Here is a 23829-nt window from a genome sequence, read left to right as displayed (position 1 = left end):
AGGACACCTAATAAAAAGCTTGCATCCAAGAACTTAAAAGTGCTTCTTTCTCACTCCCCATTCACACACTTTGAGAGTAACTGGGAGTAGGCCTTCGCGTCCTCTCCGTGGGTCCTGGGAAGCCCATTAGTGGCCTCCCACCAGCTCCAGGCTCAGCTTGCTCATTTCAGCTCAGTCGATCAAGCAGCCTTAAAATACCCACTGGGGTTTTCAAGGAGTAGTTTGGTTTTTTCCTCTGTTCTCTCTAGCAAGCTCAGAACTGCCTGTCCTACTTTCCTTCAGTTCAGGGGTTCTCTTTACAGCCTGGAAAGCTGCAGTTAATTTACTAGGGCCTTTGCTGGCCATATTCCTCCTCCCAGCCCTTCTTGGCATCAGCAGCTATTCTTTATCCTGCTTCAGTGGTACATTCCAGCCATGCAGACACTCCCACGCCCACTCTGGTCAAGTACGCTAACCTGTGGCTACTTGTCTTTCTGTCAAACACATATACGTGGTCCTTAGAAGTAGGGCTCTATTTAAAATATCACCTTGCATCTGTTTTCTGGATTTTTCTCCTTTAACTCCTCTTTACACTGCCACAGTTAAAGCAGTTCTCCTTATGTAAACATTTTATTTTCCCTCCTTAATTTTGCTCATAATGCTTTGTTCTCCCAGAAAGTCTTTTCCTATTTCCATATTTCTAAAGCTCCCTTGTATCTAGGCGAAAAAAAAAAAGACCTCTCTGAGCTCCCATAGCACTTAACGTATACTTCATTAGGTGTACTTTTATTTATGATTTATTTTTTTTTTTTTAAAGACAGGGACTTACTCTGTTGCCCAGGCTAGAATGCAGTGGCCAGATCACAGCTCACTATAGCCTGGAAGTCCTGGCCTCAAGCGATCCTCCCGCCTTGGCTTCCAAAAGTGCTGGGATTAAAGGTGTGATCCCAGCCTAGGTGCACTTTTCATTTTTTAATCAACATGTGGACCAGTCTACATCTTTCTCGTCCTGCCCTGGGATTGTGAGCTACTCGTGGCAGCCAAGTGTCTTAACTCATGCCTGTGTTCCCCCAGTGCACCGTGGAGGCACTCAGTAATAACCCAGTAAATGAATGAAGAGTTTCCCAGTTCTTGTGGAAGTTCAAGATCCAACAGTTTGAGAAAGAAAAGTCCCCATTCTCCTAGGGAGACTTCAGTTAGTGATCAGCCACACCACTCAGTCCCTCCTCTGAGGAAACCATAGAGTAGTTAACAACTGATACAAAGTTACTCAGCTGGAGAATGCCTACAGTTCTGTGACCCTGGGGCCCATTCCCAGACGGAAAGTGGAGCTTCCCTAGAGAGAACACACCTGAGCAAAATACTCCTCAGAGATCCTCCCAGCCCATTCGATGCACAGGTCCAAGGGGCGGCATGGGTTGGCCACGTCAGCACACTTAATCATCATGCGTTTGATCAGAATTTGGTTTTCAGGAAAGTTCTTCCCAGTAGGATTGCATTCACAGTCGCTGCCCTCAATCTGGAAAACAGATGGTCAGATCAGGGTTGGTTCAAGACAACCGTGACGCCCACAAGGGCTAGCTCACTAGGCATAACCTGGCAACCACCCAGGCACACTTAGGCATGACTGGGACTCAGCAAAGGAAGCTTTTCCTGTCCCTAATTCCATATATAATATACTGATATAGTCTTTACAATAGACTAAGCAATACAGATATACAGAGTTTGAAAGGTAAAATTCCCAGTCACCCATCCATCCTCACTTCCATTTTCTTCCCCAGAGGTAACTGCTACAGCAGTTTGTGTTTTGAGCAATTTGGTGTGTAATCTTACACATGGAGGAATTTTCTCCCAGTGTTACAGAAAATATGTAAAAGCAGAGCTTTCAGTTACTTTAATATGTTACAGGTGGGGAAATAGCACATACATGTGACCCTTCAATTATGTCTTGATTTATTTCTACTTATTATACCTACCCTCTCTCCTGTGACCTGTTCCACCCCGACTCACCCATTCCCTCCTGCTTTGTTTTTCTTAAGGCACCTGTCCACTCCTGTGTTTTGGCAGTTTTTCCAACTGGGCGGTAGGGAGTGTGAGCCATGTAGGTCTGGGGCACTTGGATTAGGAAGTAGGCTAGGCAGGAGCAGGTGTGTGCAGCTAGCAGTCACAGGCCACTTACATAGAACCTGGAACATTGTTACTCTGCACTTTTAAAGACACCATTGAATTGACTGTGTGAAAACAATTAGTTCTCCAGAGCTCTGCCAAGCTGAAAGACTGCATGAAATTTAGGGGATTGTGTTTTATTTTGAGGCTAGACCTATTTAGACCATCAATGGGCAGAATATGTTCTGAAGGTTTTGATTCCCTACCATGGGGAAGATACTGCCTATTGTAGATACTTCAGTAATCAGTAAATCTCAACACAGAGTTGGGGGCTTACATGGACAGATGACCTTCCCAATTCTAAATTCCCTGATTCTGTATAATGTCTCCATTTTCAGTCCCCAGATCCTTGGTGGAAGGAGAGGGCCCTGGCATTCTGCTGTGGAATCCCTGGGGATGGGGTGGGACAGGTGAGGTGGACACTTCCCCTCCATCCAGGCTAGTCATGGATGGGTCCTGCACAGACAGTCTCCTTACTGATCAGGCTACTTTTAAGACAGCCATTCATTATCCATCCACTCCTCCAATCAATCTCTTCTGCTCAGCAGAAATGAGCAGAAAAAGCTTTTCTCCCTTTATGGGACTATTAACAGCTTCATGGTTTCAAAGGACAATTGATCTCGTTTTAAACAGCAGAGGTATGAACCTTCCATCCCATGTTCCTAAAACTCAAATTGGTAAGGACCTTAAGGCATGTCTAAGATACAGCAGTAAGTTTTAAAAAATGAAAATCAACTTGTGCTTTTGCTTTCTAGTCACTTCAGATATTACTATGGTCTTCAGGTACTGGCATACTTTTAACGTGAAGCAGCAAGAACTTGCTTTGTTCTTTAAAATACTCTCCAACTTTGAAGTCTCCCAAGAACTCAAAGAACAGGATTAGAAAGGACTTTGGATTCCCCAACATACCACCATTTATGTCAGTCTTTGCCCGTCTGCAGGCTCCTTCCCTCATGTTCTGTGGGCCTCCCGGCTCTTTTTGTCACTATTAGCTTTATCCTCAGCACCTTTCTTTCAAGGAGCTCTGAGTTGCTGTGGACACTGTCAATTTATTCTCATCTCCAAGGAAAACAGTGGCCAGTACTTTCAGCCCCTTACCAACTCCTCCAAGCAAATAGTCACCTTGCATTGGCATTCAAATGGGAGAGAAAACACTTTGGGGCAGAGCTGGCGCTCATGGAAATGTGCTCATGACATGGAAAATGCTTACCTCAGCTGCCAGAGGCTTGTTGATGCTATTCACAAATTTGTTCACATGTTCAAAGTGTTTTGTCATCTCTGTTGCCAAAACCATGTCAATAATAGCCTGGCGCAGTGTTCGATAATGGTTCCTAAAATTAACCGGAAGACAAAGGGCCTTGTTCATATCGTGTCCAGAATTAGAACTATTCTGCCACATTTCACCACACTTCCTACCACCTAGGAGGAAGCTGGGGCACAGAGTTAGGAAATAAGTGCAGGTCACAAAAGTTTACCTGCGTGTCCCTCCCAATGAGCCAGACTTGCAAACACGATTCCACTTTCCCCAGTGATAGCTGACCCTTCCTGATATCATTTATGAATATTAAAAAAAGAAAACAGTACCTGTCACATGGTGGGCATTTATTTTAAAAGGTGATTTCCTTCTACCTTCCATTGAGAACATCAAAGCAGTGAGGTAGAGGGAAATGACAGGCTGATACAGCCACCAGATGAGTTGTCCCACTGCATTCTCTGCAGACACAGTGATGCCTACTGCAGAGAACTGTCAATGATTTCTTTCAGTGACGGCACTGGAAGATTTTCTTGTTGATAAGTAATTTTCTAGACTACAGCTGAGAGAAGTTGTAATAGATGGAGCAATAATTCTGCCCCAAATTACTGTCCAATTCCTATCTTTTTCTAACTTCAGGAGCCAGAATAGGGGGACTGAATAAAATTGGCTGTTGGAAAAAATTCTTTGTGTGAAAGTTTAAAAACCAATCATTAAACTGAAGCTGGAATAACTGGTCTCCAAGTTTCCCCAGGTTTCTGGAGACCAACCTGATAGGTTCACATAGACAAGCAGTCCTGAGGCCCAGACAAGCTCTGTGCTCTGTCCAGTGCCCTCTCCCAGTTGTTTGTCACTAGCCTGGCTGGTGCTATGTGGGAAGTTCCCATGCCCTGACAGCAGGGTTGCCGACAGGCAAGAGGAACTGCTCACATCTGGCCAGCTCTCACCAGAAGAGAACACGGGGCTGGGGGAACCTGCCCAACACTTTGGGCTCCAGCACCTCTGCCGGGACCTCCTCATGAGGTAGGATTTTAAGTGGCCCAAAACTGAGCTGGGGAAAGACAGGAGAGGATACATTTCCCTTGAGTTACACAAAAGACAAGATGTCCTCCTAGGAGGATAAAAATATCTGTTATACTTACTACTAATAAAATCAACATTGATGTAGCTTTTGGGTGTATAAAATATTTTCATGAACTCAGTGAAGACCGAATGAGATTTTAAAACATGAAGCACAACGAACCTGTCAATGTTCTTGAAAATGTTGCATTTGGTGTCCTTGACTGTGAGCTGGAAGGCCAGGGCCGTGTGGTGACTCTCCAAAACAGCAGTGTCATTATAGAGCACAGCAAGTTCACTGCCTGCATTGCAGAGGAAGGAGTTGGTCCTTCCCGGGTGGTCCACATCGTGGACTGTGGCAGCAATCAGGGCTGCCACCTCATCCAGCTGATCAAGGCTTCCCTGGGATGAGGAGGAAGCAAGGCTGAGCATTAGCTACCGGGTCTTGGAGACCTGCATCCATTCCTGTCTGCTAGAAGGGGAGGGACCAGGGGATTTGGGATTTTCAGAATGTTCCTTTAGCCCATAGAGGCTTCTGACTTCCTAGATGTTGAGAGGTGGCCCTGGACATGTTGCATTAGCTTACTGTGCTGTGTATTATCTGCTGCAGTATAACAGATACTTAAATTCTTTCTCCAGAGTTAACTCCAATTCTCCAGGAAGCAGCCAAACAGGCCTCCTGAGTTGCCTGTTGTGTGGTATATTGCTGTGATTCTCCAATAAGCAGACACAGCAGAAAGTAGCCTAAGGCCACAAATATTTATTTGCCTACTTATGAAAAGATTTTGAGAGTGCTGATAGCAAGTGGCATGGATATAAGAAAACTCTTCACTTGGTGGTGAAATGATGAGAGCCAAGCAGTAAAACAGGGCCAGGGGGAAGAAGAAGAATTTTACCAGGAAAACCAAAGCTAAGAGGAGAGGCTCTTGCAGCTAAGCACAAATTTCAGCCCGGGGCTAGCAGGCAGCAAAGGCAAAAAGGGAAACCCTCCTAAAGCTCTCATTATATGATTAAAGAACACAAACCAGAGCATCCAGGGATATAAATGTTTTTTGAGCTGGCAGCTTTAGAGGGAAGTTATCAAATGGGCTACTGTTATATAAGAGATGCTGTACTGTGAATTCATTCATTATTTATTGGGTGCTTACTGGGTACCAGTTATGCACAGTGCTGAAGCTACACTGATGATTTATACTGGCACAGTCTCTGCTGTAATGGAGTTTATAATCTAGAGGGAGAGAGACAAATTTAAAAACAAACAGAAGTAATTTATCGCGAGATGTGCTAAGAAGGAAAGCACAGATGCTCTGGGAGTGCAACGATCTAGTTTAAGGCAGCACTGTTCATTAAATTTTGTGTGATGATGTAAGTGTTTTATATTTATGCCATCCAATAAAGGAACTCCTAGTCACATGTAGCTATTGGACACTTAAACTTGTGGCCAGTGCAACTGGGCAGTTGAATTTGTCTTATTTTTAATACCCTCGTGAGGCTAATGACTATCATATGGGATAACATGGGCTCAGAGGGTGGTCAGAGATGGCTTCTCTAAAGAAGTGATTTCTACGCTGAGCCTGAAGCATAAGCAGGAATTCGCTAAGCAACAAGTGGCAAGGGAGAGAATTCCAGGTAGAAAGAACAGCCTATATGAAGCTCTGGAGGTCAGATGAGTTTATTCAGGAAACCTAAAGAACATCATTGTGGCTGATGGATAGTGACGGGGACAGTGGTCCCCAGGATAAGGCTGGAGGGGTTGGCATAGCTTTTGGTATTCCCAAAATTTGCTCTTAGGCTTATGGGAAGAAACATTGCTTCTCAGGTGAGGAATGAGCCTGAAGCGCAGCTCTGTCCTGTAAGGACACCGTGACTGGCCATGGGGCTAAACATGCTTATGTTGGCTTAGGGTTGTAGTGGGCTTCCCCGAAAGCTCTGTCCCCACCAGACGGGAGCCATTTCCATTTTGAATCCCGACCTCATGGGGCTGGTGAACAAACCTGGGGCCCCCGTCAACAGACCAGGTTTCCTAAGCAAGGACAGCAGCAGATGTTTTTTCAGTTTTTCTCAGATAGATTCTGCAGTGCCCAGGGCAAGCAAGCATGCATGGCCCGTTTCACTGCTGGTCAGGAGAGGCCACGGGAACCTGCAGTGCAGTCAGCTGTCTCCAAGCTCAGGACCCAGGACTACCCCAACTCGGGCTCCACCCACTGAGTCCACCTGTGCAGTGAGAACCCATGGGGCCCACCTTTGGGCCTCAGCTAGTGCTCCTATAGTTATGTTCAATCCTGTTAGAGTCTGGGGCCAATACACTTTTAAATTCTTCAATGAAATAGATTCAAGTAACTGGGGTAGAAAATGCAAGTAGCACTAGATGAGACATGTCTTTCCTTCCAGCTTACACTGATTTAAACCACAAACTCAATGATGGCACTTTTACAAAGGTACCAATAATGGGCCGTGCCCTGCAGTTTGGGGGGGCACCAACAGTGCAGTCAGAAATGGCGGGGAAGTGGGGAAGAAGGCTCGGCTGGCTCACTAGCAGAGGAGAGAAGCAAGGCCCTACATAGGGAGGATTGTCTGGGGAAGAAAATTCCACCAAACCCACCACTGGTGAAACTCCAAACCCTTGGAGGTGTAGACATCTCTGCATAGGTTTTTCCTTCTTGAACCAGCAGAAGTAGATTGGGTTCACACGGAGGAGATTGGTCACAGTGAGTTCCATTCTAGATTTGCCTTTCAAACAGTTCCTTATTCAGAATAAACAATCACTTAACCCTGAGAATAAGAATGGAATGCTGCCTACCTTGGCCTCTCCACTCCCAGTAGGTCCTAGGAATCAGGAAACGTGGGGAAAGGATGGGGTCCCTAACAAATTGAAGGGGCCTGTCACCTCTGGGCAGCTTATCTCTATGGCTGGGTTGAGCATGCTTTGAAACAGTTACACTAAGAATTTTAGCCTTATCACATAAAGAATTAGGGGTGACAGACCACATAAGGAAGAGGCAAGAATATATTTCCCTGGCCGTCTTCATCAGTGGCAGCAGGTCTGGGAGAAGATGCCTCAAGAGTAAATCTTACTGGAAGCATCTCGTGGCAGATTCACCAGTGGTCATGGGCAGACTAAACCCCAAGCACAGGAGCCCTCCAGCCCAATGCTCCGAGGTTCCTCACAGCTCTACATTTTCTGATTTTCTGTCGGACTGCCAGGGAGAAATGTCTTTTGAATTGTAAACATACTATATCATATCTAGTCTTAGGCTTGTTTCTATTGCTGTTATTTGAGAAATTCAATCAGACTGAATACACTAGCTGAACTCACAATTTAAAAATTTTTTGGAGGAGGTGTAGAAGGGGGATGGTATAGTTACTAATAAGCATTACCTAATTTTTCAAACACTTAATCTATATTTTCCTAGCGTAGTTCTGCTTAAATGAGGTTCATCTCTAACTCAAGACTGCAGCAGCTAATAGATCACTTTGCTCTTGGTGTTAATGAGCTCAGTGCTGTTCTCAATTGACAGTGTGTGACCTCAGCTGTATAGTATTTCATGCAGTGCAAAATGCAGGCGTGTGAACCTACAGTAGCAATCCAGAAGTGTTTTAGCTCTTCAAAGGTGTTACAGAAAACATAGGTTGATACCACTATTACTTTTTTTAAAAAGTAGGAGACAAACATCTTCAATAGCATCCTTCTTGGACCACACTGTTTTCTTGCTGATGAAAGTGAATACTACGATAAGTCTTTGGCAAACCTGAGAAATGCCTCCACCTTACCACCCCCTCCCCCATTTTTTGGTGGCATTTCTGCTCCTTCTACCACCTGTCCTACTATTGCTTTAAGTATCTAGGGTCTTAATCCCTCATCAACACCTGTTCTAAGAAAATCTAATATCAGAAATTTACAGATTCATGTGAATTTCAGTCTCTATAGGACACTTCTCCTAGGGGTATCTAAATTTTAAGCTTTAGTTCTAATTGTAGCAAAGGAATTTACAAACTTCACTGTGCAAGTGATGGTGGTTTGGAAGGAGGGGAGATGGGGATTTCTTGCCAGCTTTAAATAGGGCTGCCCTATGTAAAGGGCAGGGGCTGCCCTGCAAATCGGCACTCACACATGACAGTCTTGAACTCTTAAGTAAGACTAAGGAATACAGAACGCTTTGAACTATGCAAAAGTCATTAATATGCAGATATACACATTGATACCTGCATAACACACATGTATGTAAATCAGTGTAGAATGCTGAATGGCTCATTATCTGGATTGTAACATACCAATGGCCAAGCCTGATACTAAAACTTAACCTCTAGACCTAGTAACCACTTGCTGTAATCAAGTTCTGTCCTGCAACCCAGTAACACAGAGCTCCTAGTGAAGATTTGGAGAATGGGTTCATTAATCAAGCCATGCATAAAGGAGGTCTCTATGGTGGCATAAATTATTATTTTAAGCATTTGGGGGAGAGGAGGGCTAGGAGAAAGGTCCCTGTCTTTACAGCATCAAAATGACTGGTCAATTTGGTAGCCAAAAAAGTGCTGTCAAATTGGTTGCAAAATAGCTTTTTGCCTAATGTAGTTACTAAGATCAAGTTCTTGGATCCCCAGTCCCAGCAGATAGGTAGATCATGATGTCAAAATTCTACCTTCACTCGTTCCTTTCCCAGGAAGAAAGCTGTGGCATGGAGGACGTCCGCAGCATGGGTGGAGTTATGGTAGGCATTGGAGGAGTGGTAGTTGGCTTCTATCACTTGGAGCCAGGCCCGAAGAGTGCTTTCAGAACAGTTTAAAAATTCACATACTCCAAACCGGGAGAAGACCTTTAAGCCCAGGTAAACCAACGGCCTGGAAAATAGGAAAACAAACCCTGGTTCATTGTGTTCACTGACCCTGAAACTATTTTCTTTGAGGATATTGGGAGATGGAGACATTTTTCTTCTGATGATAGCTCTGCACACACAGGAGCGTAAAAAACGTCTCCTCCCAAAATTAATAGAAGGTAACGCATCTTTTCCTCCCCAGCCACCTCTTTGGAACTAAGTGCTTCCCTGTAGTGAATCCAAATTATTTCTAGAATATCTCTAAGTCATAGGCCCTTCGGTGGCTCTGACAACCAAGTAAGGTTCCCTGGCAGTCCTCCATCTCCACTTCCACAGAGGCCCTGCTCTTTATGTTCCCTAAGGAAGTTACTGTGCCGAAGGACAAAAGGCAGGGCTTGGGTGGTCTCAGCAAAGACCCATCATTTGGAGTATGTTACTTATTTACCAGAGAGAATCATTCATATCTTACAGACCAACACTGCTGGGAAGAAACAGCCTTGTCCTAGTATAGGAAAGGACCTTTATAGTTACCTATTCTTTTCCCTGCCTACAGGATGGATCAGAAGAAAAATCTATAGTGCTCTCAAATTCATTTTGTGGGCTGGAGCATCAATAAGTTTGGGGCTGAGATGACTTAGGACTCGGGCTCAGTACACAAAGGAATGGCCTGCAGATACTCAGGCCGATCCCACGGCTCACTAACATGCTGTCTCCATGGAGGAGCTCCCGAGGGGCCACCGTCCCTCAGCCCGTTTGACACTCCTTCAACATGGCATAAAAGCTAGGACCCGTGAGGTCTCTTGTGGCAAGGACACACATCTCCCTCAGAGTTTCCAGATGTGAAAGTCTCGAGTGTGGCCATTGTTCCTGCCCTGCCCATAGCCAGACAAGTCATATACCTTTTATGCGTAACCGCCTCCAATTCAAAGATGTTGAAGTCCCAGCTTTCCTCATTATCAAGTAACTGAGCGACAGAAGGGGGAACATCGTTGATGGTTATGGGCATCGCAAGGTGACTGTGACTCTGGTGCACATCTGAGCAAACAAATGGGATGGGGAAGGCTGGTTAATTGTGGAATCTTGAGTGCCCAGGAGCATCTTTCATCATCTTCAGGGTTGCTACTAGAAAGAAAATCCTGAACTTTCAAGGGTAGGAAGATTTTCACTTCAAGGTTCTTCTATTACTAAACTTCAAGGACCCCCAAGTAGAAAAATAATTCAGTTTAACTGTTTAAATGTATAGAGATTTGTAATTCTTATTCTAATAGTGCTCAGAGAAGTAATTTTAATTAGGAGACCTAGTTTCAAATGTAGACCACAGAGATGCTTAAACTCAAATGAGACCAATTGCAAGTAACACCAGGGTCCTCCCGGAATAATAATCTCAACACCGGGGATGGCACAGGCTAGATAGAGACAGGTTATCAGCGACCAGTGGATAGATGAAAACTTACTCTTGGTAAACACATACTCGTTTCCTGACAACCTTCTCAAGCCATCCTGGAATACAGAAAGATGCTGTTAGAAGCATGCTTTATACCTCATCATCATTCTCTCATTTCCTTCATTACACAAAGATTTCAATTCTGAATAACAATCGATCTGGAACTCCAAGTTGAAGCAGAGCTCAAAATTAAATCGGAACAACAGCTGCAAGACAGATCACCCCCTTCCATGGCTATCAGTCGCAGGAGATGGAGACTTGGGAATAAAGTGGACATGACAGCATTCAGGACTCACGCCTGAGCCGGGGGTTGGCTCTGTTCTCATGCCATCTTCCTCTTCTGGCATTTTGCAGTCACATAGGTGAAAGCTCAGAAGTGATCTTGCTTTGAATACATGTAAATTTGAAGGGATCCCACTCATCCACAGAGTTACTGTTATTCTTGTGTTTTTAGAAGAGATGAAGCCATCAACTGCATTTTGGGGATGACTTTTTAATGTAAAGTCTTAAAAAGGCTGGGCTAATTTTTCACTAACATCTCAACTAATTTTTTTCCAACTGTATTTTGTGTTTTGAAACATAAGCTTTCCTGCCAGCTTTTGAAAGAAAAGTTTCTAGATTTGAAGTCTTCGGAGAGACAGCATAAGAGCAGACAGAATTCCAACGTTGTGCCATTTACTGGCCCTTGAACTTTTTAACTAGGTCCAAATGTTCTTGAATCTCAGTTTTCTTCCCTTTACCTTCTATCCCTGAACACCTAATAATTTAGATCTTTGACTAAAAGTCATTTAGAATTGCTTGTCATCCCCAGAAAATGTATGCTAAGGTTAAAGTAATAGTAACAAAGGGGTCCCCTGAAGTCACACCTTGGATCTTTAGGCCAAGAGCTTAATTTTAAAAATTGGATCAGTAGGTAAGTAACAATAGCCACAACTGTCCTGCCTCTGAGGAAGGTATCGCAGGAGCCTCCTCTGTTTTTCCTTGCCTTTCTCTTTCTCCACTTCCCCCCTACAATGAGAATGAGGTGGAATCCTGGTTCCTCACAGCCTCCTCTGGAGTGGAAACCCAATGTGGCCTGGCAGTGGGGGGGGGGGGGCGGGCACACAGCTTGTTCCTGTAGCCAGAATCCCCCTGCTGCAGGGCTGCAGTGGCCGTCCTCTTGCTGGACCCTTGCCTATGCTGTCTAGAGGCTGCAGTCTGTACTGCATCGGATGCAGCAACTGAGCCCAGCCCGGAGGCAGGGAAGGAATAGGAGGTTACTCAAGTTACCGGCTGAGAATGGACCAGAGAGCCAGTCACCACTCAGCATTTGGTGGCAGGGCTAGTAGAAACCTTCAAAGTCAAACTCTTGGACTTTGTTTTTCTCCTAAAGAATTCTTCAAGCATCAGCCTCTGACGAGGAGCTCAAATAAATAATTTGATTTTTCTGCTTTTTCTTTACTTGGTGATAGATGATGATTATAGCCAAATAGATCACAGCAAAACACTAGAACAGGATGGGTCCCTGGAAATCAGCCACTCTTGATGGTGCAAATGGTGCTTCTTGCTGTGTGGCGGGGGTGGCTGCTCCTCCCCTTCCCCTCCCTGAGCCAGAACAGCTTTCACCTAATTAGAAATGGAATTTCCATATAAACTGGTATTTAAAGAAAGGATTTATGGCTAAGATTTGGACAGTGCTACAGTCTAAGTACAAACCCTTTCATTACATAGAGAGGCTGAGGTCCAAGGAAACGTAAACGTGACCCTCAATCAAACTGCACCCAATGGAGGGAAGAGGCAGCAGAGAGGGCCCGCGGGAGCCCCGGTCTGCACAGGTAGCCCTCGGTCAGCTGCCAGGCACTCTTTACAGCATAGGGTTCTCGGCGACTGGTCAGCCAGCCCCGTGGAAGAAAAGGTGAAGGCAAGAATGACTTGAACACCACCGTGCACATGGTACGCAGGTTTCGATGCAGCTGCTTCTCATTATGCTTATGTTAGTCTAGACAACAGTCATGCCTGCACCTACGGGTAGCTGTTCACACGCCCGCCGCACTTGAGAGTGCGTTTACTTCCAGTTTCACCTCACCACTCACAGTCATCAGGCCTCCAACAAGGTCACTGGTGTGAGGATCTTCCTCCTTGGTACCCAGCTGAGGGGAGTACAGTTCTGTGGTCCGTAAGATCTCCAGAACTCTATCCAAGGCCTCTGCTACCGTGACTGGGCTGTTTTCTTGGGCTGCATTGATTATATTTATAACCTAAGGAAGCAAAGCAAGAACAAGTTTGAGAACATTAGGATTCTACTTCCCAAAAGTCATGTATATACCCAGAATCCAAAAGAAATCAGATGGCGACACGTCCTCCTGTTCTAAATGACCAGTGCTGAGCGGCACTGCCCCTTCTTCCTGAAGCATGCTTTGCGCCCCACGCAATTCCTGGTGTTCTCCCACCCCTGTGCCTGCATTCCCTCAGGCTCCCTGGCTGATGCCTCTCCTCTAGCTCTCTTTCACAGGCTGGAGTGCCTCCGAGATCAGTTCTGGGCCTCTCTCTCGCTTTATAGTCCTTCTGGAAATGATGTTTCATTTCCATACTTTGGACACATGTGAGCCATAGCCAAGAACTCTCAAACTAACCTCCCAGCCCTCAACTCCCTTTGCCCCCAGGCTTGTACATTCAACTGCCCACCTGAAGTATCTGCTGGAATATCTTACTCTCTTAAACTCATGGTCTCATTCCCCTGTCCCCAGAGCAAGCATACAGACAAACACAGCAACAACAAAAAAGACCAAAGCTGTTCTCCCTCCCTGGTTTCCACCCTGCAGTAAGCATCAGTTCTGCCCACCTCAGGCGCAAACCAAAACCCTGCGAGGCCCTGCCTGACACACCACTTTCCCTCATTCCTCTCCCCGCCCTGTTGGTGCTGCCCCTAAATGTTTCTTGATCTATGCATTTCTCTCCCCCTCCACTGCTATAATTCTAGCCCAGCTACCACCATTTCTCTCCTGGAATTCTAACAAAGCCCCTAACCGGCCTTGCCTTTTGCACTCTTGCCACCTCCAATCCAGTCTCTGCCTAGTGGCTGAGTGTTCAACAAACACACCTGAATGCGTCACCACCCCACCTTCACCTCTTCAGTGGTTTCTGCGGCACGTAAACCAAGCTACAAACTCCTGTGACAGCTCAATTGACCAGAACAAGCTGCGCCCTGCCCGGCCTCCGGCATCATCTTCTGTCCTCTGCTTGCCGAGCTCCAGCCACCCTGACTTTCAGCTCCTCAAATGCTCCAATCCCCTTTTTTCCCACCTCAGTGTTTTTCCCCTGGTCATTCCTGCTGCCTGGAATCCTATTCTCTGCCCTCCTCTCCTAACACCTCACACTTGAAGTCTCGCTTGAAACGTTACTTCCTCCACTGAGGCCTTCTCTGACCACCCCTCATCACCCAGTCTACGTTAGGGCCCTATGCTCATTTTCTCACATAGAACCCTGTTTGCCTTCATAGCACCGACTGTAACTTATAAATAGGTGTTAGTTTATTTAATACCTGTTTCCTCCACTGGACTGTGAACTCCGTGATAGCACGGAGTGTATCTCTACAACACAGTCCTGTGCCGGGTGGCCCTGACTGCAGAGTGGAGGCAGCGGCTGCCACTCACCTTTGTGATGGGAGCTTCGATGGTCATAGAGTGGATCCTGGCCATGGACGGATAGCGACGATTCTGCAGGCTTGGTGCTAGAGAGAGGCAAGAAAGTCGTGTCCGGTTCTGGCGGCTCAGCTTGGCTGAGTGCCACAAAGGAGTCACTTTCCAGACCGGGGGCCTGATTCTCACAGGACTACCCCGCCCCCAGAAAGCAATGAATTTACCCATCTTTTATTCTGAAAAGGCTGACAGCTCAGCCACTATTTGTCCAAGTCTGGAAAGGTGGTCTGGCAGGAAGGCTCCATGAGTCCCAGGTCCACAAGAGGAATTTCAGAGAAGGTTGATGGGCTCCTAAGGCCTCATCCCAACAGCCTCATGATCCCCCAGGACTCTTGCCCCTAAGTCACTAAAGCCCAGCTCGGGCCATTCCATCACTTCCAGTCCTAAGCCGCTGGCTGTGTCAGCAGATGACTGTGGCTAGCATGGGAGGGAGGCCTGGTTCCTGCTTGGGTGGGGGCTGGGACAGGGCCCACTGGAAGCATGAATTAGGGCCAGTCACTCCCCTTTACTCCCCCTTCCTGCACCCTTAGGTTCTTAACTCCCAGAAAGCCATTGTGGTTCTAGTTCTATAGAAAATTTCATTTAAAAATAATTTTTAATAGGTAATGCTTACACTTAGTTTAAAATTAAAAAGGTACAGGCTTCACTTTAAAAGCACTGTTCTTGTCAGATCTTCCTACCACTCCCTCTGAAGTAGGCAGGAGGGGTAGAACCCCCATTTTACAGATGGGACGACTTCATCTGGCCAACGTCAGGGCCCGACCGCTGCCCAGCCACCTGTGGGGTCCCCTGCCAGCAGCCTTCGCAGATTCCTCCATACTCTTCAAGCTCCACTTCGCCCATGCCAGGGAGATGACAGTCTCCCTCAAGTTCTACTCCAAAAAATGAGCGAATCCAGTTCATTTCCCTCATCGTCCCCATCTAAACTGTTCTGTCTACCTCCTTAATCCATATCAAGGTATTCAAATTCATATTTTCTTTACATCCTTGGTCTCAATCCCTTGCATGCCCTGTGAATTATCCATCTTGCCTTGAGCATCTTTGGTCCTTGCTATTTCAGCCACTGTCATACTCAGGCTTCCCATTGTGACCTGAGGGACTAGAGGTCCTTCACTTGCCCTTTCCTTAAGTTACCACTGTTATCTCCCTTCTACCACAGGCACTGACCATCCCTTCCTCACGCCCCTAGAGCCTGTTCTCCCATTTGCCAAATAAAAGCCAAACGCCTGAGTGTCATCCAAGGTCTGTTGTCAGCTCTCAAGCTCTCTGATCTCTGTGGCATTAGCTGCTGGCTGCCTCCCTTCTCCATACCCCCTTGTTCTTGGTTGCTGTGACACAGGACTCACATGGCTCACTCCCCAGCTCTTCGGTCCTCTCTGCTGGCCCTATTTCCTCTGCCTCCGCTCTCACTGAGCACGTGCCTACAGGCTTGAGGTTGGACCCCCTGTTCTGTCAGTGTGCACACGTGAGCCCGTGCACCCATGAGAGATGTTCCCCTGCTCATGGCTTCACCTGTCACCTCTTGGACTCTCAAATCCAGATCTCTAGTCCTGAGTGCCAGTCTTGCATTGTAGGCATCTCCACTAAAACTTGTCTTCTCCTTACCCCCTAACCTAGCCATACCTAGAGATGTTCCTATTTTTGTCAATATTGCTTACAATTTTCCAGGCACCTGGGAATGAAATTTCAGAGTCATCTTTGACCTTTCTGTCTCTCCACAAATCCAATTGGTTACTTAGGTCTATTGATTGAACTCAGAAAATGTTTTGCTAAATTCTGCCTCATTCTCTCTGTGACATTTTAGTAAGGGAAAGTAAGTGCATGTAGCGGGTACACTGAAAACTGGGTTGATGTTGGGAGGTGGGAAGCCAGGACGCTGGCCCTGTTCCCACCGCCCCCCGACTAGCACCCAAGGATGACCTTGTCTAACTACTGAAACTGAGTTGCATGTGTGGTTATGTGGCCCAGCACTTCAGGCCATCAAGGAACAAGCATGGAGTCACTTCAAAGAGAAGACAAGAGAGCATGAGAAAGAGAAAGAATTTAAAAACTCTAAATAATGTTCAGCTTACTGGGAAATCTTACTCCTTAGAGTTTAGACACTGAAGAATTTTTGAACACATTCCTCTGTCATTTTCTACATTTTAAAAAGGTCAAACAAAACTGGTAACGTCTTACCGTCACTGCTTCGAGATGATATTGATTTCACATCAATAGACTCTTTCCTCCTGTTCTTGTATCTGAACGAATGAGGCTCTAGGGGTTTCGGACGAGAAATGGAGGGTGATCAGTATTCAGTGTATTCACAGATGAAGCTCAGATGCATTTTTTTCCTTATTTTCTAAAGAAAACAAGGTTAATTTTCAAGCACTATAAAATAATTTTAAGAAACTGTAAATGATTTACTTCCTAAATCATTGAGACACACAGCATTATCAGTCACATTAGTAGATAAATGATGCCTTTTTCTTGTGGTGCCACATTACATCATGGCAATGAAGCTTATTATCAAGGGTTATTTAGTTCCACGAATAAAATATCATTTTAAAAATAAACATTAAAACTTGAGGGAAAATTTTGGGGAGGTTCATTTTGACTTGAAGGACAATATATTCATCTTGGTGGGGAAGGCTCTTATGGGCCTTTTTTGATATTTGAGGGACTGAAATACTAGTGAAGTCCAGAGATTTTGAATTATTTGAGATACTAATTTGCACCAATTTTGGGCACCTCTGAAAGGTGAGACCTCTAGGTGGTCTTCAGGTTCCCTCAAGGATGGATCTCATCAAAGGATGCATACTGCCAATCACAGGAAGGAAAGAGAAGAAAAAGCAGTTTTATAGTCCCAACGATTTCCAACAACTAAACCTTCACCCCATCCTTATTTTCTGAGGGAGCAAAAACATTTTTAAAAGTTCTGTATAAGTCTTTGCAGACTCTGAATTTAACACTGATAGTGTGCTGTCATGTTAATGCAAAAACTAACAAAAAATACATGCCACCAGTGAGCACCGAGGTATAAAAAATATCAAGACAGCAGTGTTGGCTTCAGAAACATGCATTTTCAGGACATTTGCTTCTTGTGAGAATAACTCATAAGCAAAGAGAGATATTTAACCATAATCCAGAATCACTCCTTACTATGCTCAGAGGAGGTAGACATGCAGGTTCCAATAGGAAGAATATATTTCTCAGACACAGATAAATGATCATATTCCAAGAAGGAAAAAAAAGATGCAATAATGCTTCTTTAAGAATTGCCTAGTGACACCCAAAAAGGCTTACAGAAGAGTCTATAAAGTTGAAAGAACCAGGTCTGGAGCCAAATTGCCAAAATTCAAATTTCTACTCTGCCATCTAGTAGCTGTGTAACTTTGGGAACATTACTCAACTTCTCTGTTTCAGTATCCACATCTGTAAAGTGGGGGCTGGAGGTGTAATTATAGCATCTCATTCATAGGCTGTTGTGATGAGTGAGTGAGTTAATCCACATACAGCACTTACGATAGTGTCTGCCACACAGCATGTAGTACGTACGTTGGCTGTTATTACACCTGTTCATTTACATATGTATCTTTTTAGACACATGATCATGGTATATTTTCTACTTGTTGTTTTCACTTCATAATATGTCCTGGACACTTTTCTTCATTACCTTTTTAACCATTTACTTTAGTGTCATAAAAAATCTGAATTAAATAAAAAATGGTTAGTTCAGTAACTAAACCTGAATTATATTTATACAGCATGAAGTGAAGGCAGAACTGCTATAAAGTTCATCTGAACACCACAACCACAGAGCCTTGTCTTAAATGATCTAACTTAAAATATTTACTATTATTTTGCCTAATTTTTATCTTCTAGACTCTGCCTTAATAATTTTCCTACCTTGGTTATGAATTTCAGTATTTCTTTATAAAGATACCTATAGATAGTACTTTAAATGATATTATTGGCCGGGCGCAGTGGCTCAATGCCTGTAATCCTAGCACTCTGGGAGGCTGAGGCGGACGGATCGTTGGAGCTCAGGAGTTCGAGACCAGCCTGAGCAAGAGCGAGACCCCGTCTCTACTAGAAAAAAAAAATAGAAAGAAATTATATGGACAGCTAAAAATATATATAGAAAAAATTAGCCGGGCATGGTGGCGCATGCCTGTAGTCCCAGCTACTCGGGAGGCTGAGGCAGGAGGATTGCTTGAGCCCAGGAGTTTGAGGTTGCTGTGAGCTAGGCTGATGCCACTGCACTCACTCTAGCCTGGGCAACAGAGTGAGACTGTCTCAAAAAAAAAAAAAAAAAAAAAAAAAGATATTATTAGGAGGGCATTTTGAAAATATGGCATTTTTCAAACCCTGAGAAACCAATGGTGGTCAATTGCAAGACACTTGTTTTTAGCCTATTCAGGGACTTAATCTTATACATTTCTAACATTTGTTTACCAAATAGTAAATTAAATCTAACTTAAAGATTTAAGATTAAATTTAAAATTAACAAACCAAGAATTACTCAAAATGTTGTTCCTAAACAGAATTAAAAGTAGAGAAGTTAGCTTCAAGGCTGTTATCCAGGTTGGCTGAATTCTGAATCATTCAATAGAAATTATTCAAAGATGAAAGATACATATTTTTCCTGATTTTCTCTCATTTAAAATTAAGAGAATCTGTAGCAATAGAAATGATTAAAAGTTTGGAAAAATTATTCTTCAATAAAAGCTAAAGTAAAGTCACTTAAATAAAAAAATCATTAGTCATTCTCTCAATAGATGCTTGTAGAATAAATAAAAAACTTAAACCAGAGAAAAGAAGGAAAAAGGAGATTTAAGTAGTTGTACTCAGTGGCAAAAAGGAATACTGCATCACCAATTAAAAAAAAAAGCTACCACTTACTGAGCACCTACTATGTACCAGGCATTGTACTATATACTTTAAATATAATAATCCATTTAATAATTAATTACAACAACTCTGAAAGCTACATAATGGTATCCCCATTTTACTGATAAGGAATTTAAGCGTGGAGAGATTACGTAGATAGCCCAAGATCAAAGAGTTAATAAATGGTGGAAACGATACTTTCTAAGATAGAATGGTTTCAATTTATCAGTGTTCTGTATTTATTGTCTATTATTAAAAGACAATGCTGGGCACTGCAGAGGATATAAAAATGCTTGTAACAATTTTTGGCACCCAGAAGCTCAAAAGTTAGTTAAAATGATACCCTCACTCTAAGTGTTACAAGAAATTAGAGCATCTTCAGAAAAGGGGAGGGAATATACCAGTTAAATGCCAGGTACTGCTGGATATTATATATATTTTCTTCTTTAATCCTCATTAACAGGGAGATGGGTATTGTTAACTCATTTTACAAATGGAAAAACTGAAGCTCAGAAAGAGCAAATGCAGTCTTTCTGAGTAGGCTAAGTATGACCCATCCTAGAATCAAGGAGGGAGATTAAATAATGAGCCCAGGGTCTGACTTTATGCATCAATGGCTGGGAAAACCACCAATGGGGCAGGGAATGTTACAATTCTTACGGGAACAAAAATCTTAAATCCCTGGTAGCAGAGTGATTTTTTTCCTCTAATGGTAGAGCACTCCAGACCTTTCCACATATACAGATCAGGTCCAGCCCCTTGTTTTATAGATGAGGAAACTGAGGGTCAAACCAAGTCTTGTCCAAGGCATGAGATGAGTGAATGGAGAACTGAAATCGGAACTTAGTGCTCTTGCCTCCCAAGCCAGGGCTACCCGCATTTTCTAACTATGTAGTCAGCTGTTACTGCAAATAAGGGGAAGACTGGATATGGTTGAACCACTACCATATTTTCACCTGTGTCATATCCAACCACTGTCTCTCCTAGAATTTTGGGCCACTCTCTATTTTGGGTCTATCTATAGGGTATCTAGCCAAGAAAAGAGAACAAAGATGGGAAAGGCATTCAGTAGATAAGGTTGCCATGAATGAAGATTCAAGGAAATTTTAAGGCATTTCTGCTTTTCTTCTGGCTCTCCAACCTCCCAGTATTAGCACTTAGATTTTAGCAATCCACCTTCTGTGCTGGTGAGTGTCAATCTAGACTTCAGAGAAATTTATAGACTTGAATCCCCAAATGCCTCCTAAGTATATTAAAGTTAAATTGAAGTGTTCTCACCTGTCTGAGAATTGTCTCCTGAATCACGATGAACCTTGTGAATCTAAAGTTGTTCAGAAGTTTGGTAAAACAAGAGAAAGATTTTAAATATGGCATTTGCTATATTTCCCAAACAATTCAGTTAAAAAGCTCTGAAGACTTCAAGAAAGCAAGAAGTTACACAGATAATATGAACAGATGAAAGACATACACCAAGTGATAATGCTACAAATGCTCTATTACTTTTAGACACTTATAGAATGGCTGAGCCTGAAAGCAGGAAGGTACCCGCGGGACACTTCCTAAGCAGGACATCTGAATCACCAGTCAGCTATTCTCATTTGGAAAGTCTACAGAAATGCAGAAAGACAAAAACTATAACTAAATTTACATTTTTATGAGGCTAATATATAATTTATGTTTCAGCTATGTTATAAAATTTTTCTATAGTATAAGAGTCATCTGAATTTAAGACTAGAAGTTTTTAAAACCTTCCTACAAAGCTTTCCAAATGCTCAATTATAGAAAGAATCAATTTATAAAATGTTTCTTCACCATGAGATCTGAACTTTAGATGTAGTTTTGCACCTAGTTCTTTCTCATTATCAAATTTTTTTGTGCTAATGATTTTGTGCCAGTGCCCAATAAATATCTGTCAAGTGACAAATGAAGTCTTTAACACTAGAAATAATAAGTATGCTTTCTTTGGAGTTAAGCATTTCTTGTGTTTATAACTGACACTGTTAGTGGGGCACATTTAGTTCTATCACACTTAGAATCATGCTACTTCACTGCTAAATCCACCTACTTCCAGGTGCTCAGACCATTAAATCTTTGTAGCCACTCAATGAATGGGCCAAGTTAACTTGGAAAACAAGACAGGTGAGTGTGTAGGACTGTTCATGGAGGAAGATTAGTATGACTTAGCAACATCACTGAATAGCCAGAAACCCGTCTATAATCAGACACAGGCAAGATGTTCCAGCTTGACCGAAACACTGAAAAATAATCATGTAAAACTGAAGTGTTAAAATAGGGTTTTCTATAGACTCTTCTACTCAGTCCATTCCACATAATTATAGAAACAATTACATGACCAACCTGTGTGATATCTTGATCGTAATGTGACTAAGGGCCGTGACTCACTTACACCGTAATTATGGGACCCTTTTATTTCTTCTGTGAACAACTGTTTTATCTTTTCCTTCAGGGATAAAGACCATTTGCTATAAAGCTACTTACTGAACTTAATGTGAATTTTTTATACTGTATCAAGTGAATGGAAATTTTGCCTTGCAAATTATTCTCTCAATTAGCTTTAGCACAAAAATGAGTGATTTTTAAATGCTTTGCTTTCTTCACTGAATCAAAATATGTCTCTCCTTTAAGAGCAGAGTCCCATGGCTTCTCACATTATACCAAAGAAAAAAACCAAAAAAACCCTTTTCTCATCTTTCATCAGCTCCCCTGGGCCAGCTGATCGGCCTGTGGGGCTCCCGCAACTTCAGGGTGGTCTTGTGGAGAAAGATAACACACAGTCCAGTAAGTGGACAGCCCACCCCTGCTGTGGGGTGGGATGTGCCTTGGCCACTAGGTACGAGGAGGAGCAGGGATTCAGGTACCACTTCCATCTGCCAAGGTGGCTCTGGTCTGTCCCCTGAGTATGATGTTGCATTTGGCACGTTCTGAGCTAACAGGCCACCCCAGATTGGCTCATCTGCCTCTGATGAGCTCTGTCCATCCTACTGCCAGCAACGCAGCACGCATACTCCTCGTTTTACAAGCACAGATTCTTCAGGGCTGCATCAGCACCTGCTGCCAGGACCCTGTCATGTGACTCAGGTCATGACGCTCTGGACCAAGAGCAGTGCCTGAACACCTTTCTCCTGTCACACCTGGGCAGCGTTGTGCGTTTTTGAAGTTTTCTAACTCCGATTACTTACACACCTCTTCCACATAACCCCATTTTACAACCAAAGATTTACCTGGATGACAAAATTCTCTCAGAAGTATAATTTTCTTCTAGAGGTCTAAACTTACAAGTCATTTAACATATTAACTGCCACGTGAGTTGCATTTAACACACTAGTTTTGAGCCCGGGGCCTCATGAAATACATGTAACTCATATGTCTCTTTACCTTGGGAGCCATGGGGTACGCAGGCAACTCATGCTGTCCTGCTGTAACATACATGTTACATGTGACGGGTGGCCCCTGCTCAAAACCCTGCAGTTGGTTCGTGAAAATCTTGTTGATGTTCTTATTGTTACAATTAATATTGACAATTTAATTGCATATAACTCACAGAAAACAATAAAAGTAACAAATTTTTCATTAAATTAGAAAGGATTGTTTTATTTTCAAAGTTTTTATTCTATTTTCATAATACAACACTGTGGCCCCAAGGAAAAAAATTTTTTTTTCTAGTGTGGCAGTCAATGTGTTAAACTCAGTAGAAATCATTCCACTAAAATTATTCTCTTTGTAATATTCAGTTAAGTTCACTGGGAAAATAATTAGGCAGTGAGTGTTCTATGGTTTGTTGTTCTCTACTGGGGGCAGCCAGGAGGCCCGTGGGCTTGAGCACGGCCAGGCTGGAAGAGTGATGAGCTTCACCCCATGGAAACAGCTGTCTCTTATAGTTCTTACGATGCCCTTGCACAAGACAGGAAAGCTGAGGTTCAGAGAGGTTAAGTAACTTGCCCAAGTCACACAGCTAGTACTCGGAGCCAGTTTCAAACTGTAGTCCCTCTGGCTCTAGAACCATCTGCCCTTTGTCAACTGCTGTCTACAGTGAGGTCCCCCAGAAGGGATTCCCAGGCCCAGGCTTGTTAAACTGGGGTCTAAGGAAACATTCCCCTGGATGAGTGCAGGATATCTATTTGAAATACAATTTTCCTTGAAATTTTTAAGAAAGGTTTGAGTTTCTATTATCAAAAGGTTTTGTCACATGCAAGTTAAAGCAAAGAATCAGAATTCAATGTCCCCGAGCCAGTCAATCTCTCTGTAGTGTGGTGTTTGTTTTCCTTTTGTATTATAAAAGCTCAAAATGAAGAATATTTTCATGTACAGTACTGACTGGGAATTTTGATTTTGTGTGATACTGGGGAACCAAGAGGCTTTCGTGCTACTGTTGCTGCAATGTGAATACTGTGAATACTTCCCTGGCCTGTGAAGCTTTTGCTAGAGCTCAAAGCTGGGATTTCTCAGCCAGTCCTTGGAGGACGACAGCTTGTTTCTGGGGGAAAAAAATCATTTCAAACCTCTGATTACCTAAAATACTACAGGTTGCCTCAAACTTTGCTGTCC

At 43.5% G+C, this 23829-nt stretch overlaps 1 protein-coding gene across 2 annotated transcripts in view; it reads right to left on the bottom strand.

Moving 5' to 3' along the window:
• Positions 1 to 23829, bottom strand: part of PDE8B (phosphodiesterase 8B) — a 97858-nt gene that overhangs the window by 3542 nt on the left and 70487 nt on the right. For both annotated transcript variants that reach the window (XM_045566443.1, XM_045566444.1), the window contains 10 exons: positions 20542 to 20584; positions 16570 to 16647; positions 14347 to 14423; positions 12787 to 12951; positions 10725 to 10770; positions 10170 to 10305; positions 9097 to 9295; positions 4641 to 4858; positions 3356 to 3476; positions 1331 to 1498 (listed from right to left, as the gene is read on the bottom strand). In XM_045566443.1, the coding sequence (XP_045422399.1) occupies positions 1331 to 1498; positions 3356 to 3476; positions 4641 to 4858; positions 9097 to 9295; positions 10170 to 10305; positions 10725 to 10770; positions 12787 to 12951; positions 14347 to 14423; positions 16570 to 16647; positions 20542 to 20584 (1251 nt within the window). The remainder of the gene's footprint in view (positions 1 to 1330; positions 1499 to 3355; positions 3477 to 4640; positions 4859 to 9096; positions 9296 to 10169; positions 10306 to 10724; positions 10771 to 12786; positions 12952 to 14346; positions 14424 to 16569; positions 16648 to 20541; positions 20585 to 23829) is intronic.

This window comes from Lemur catta, chromosome 12 (assembly GCF_020740605.2).
Source record: "Lemur catta isolate mLemCat1 chromosome 12, mLemCat1.pri, whole genome shotgun sequence".
Classification (NCBI taxonomy): Eukaryota; Metazoa; Chordata; class Mammalia; order Primates; family Lemuridae; genus Lemur; species Lemur catta.
This window is presented reverse-complemented; position numbering and strand designations above follow the sequence as displayed.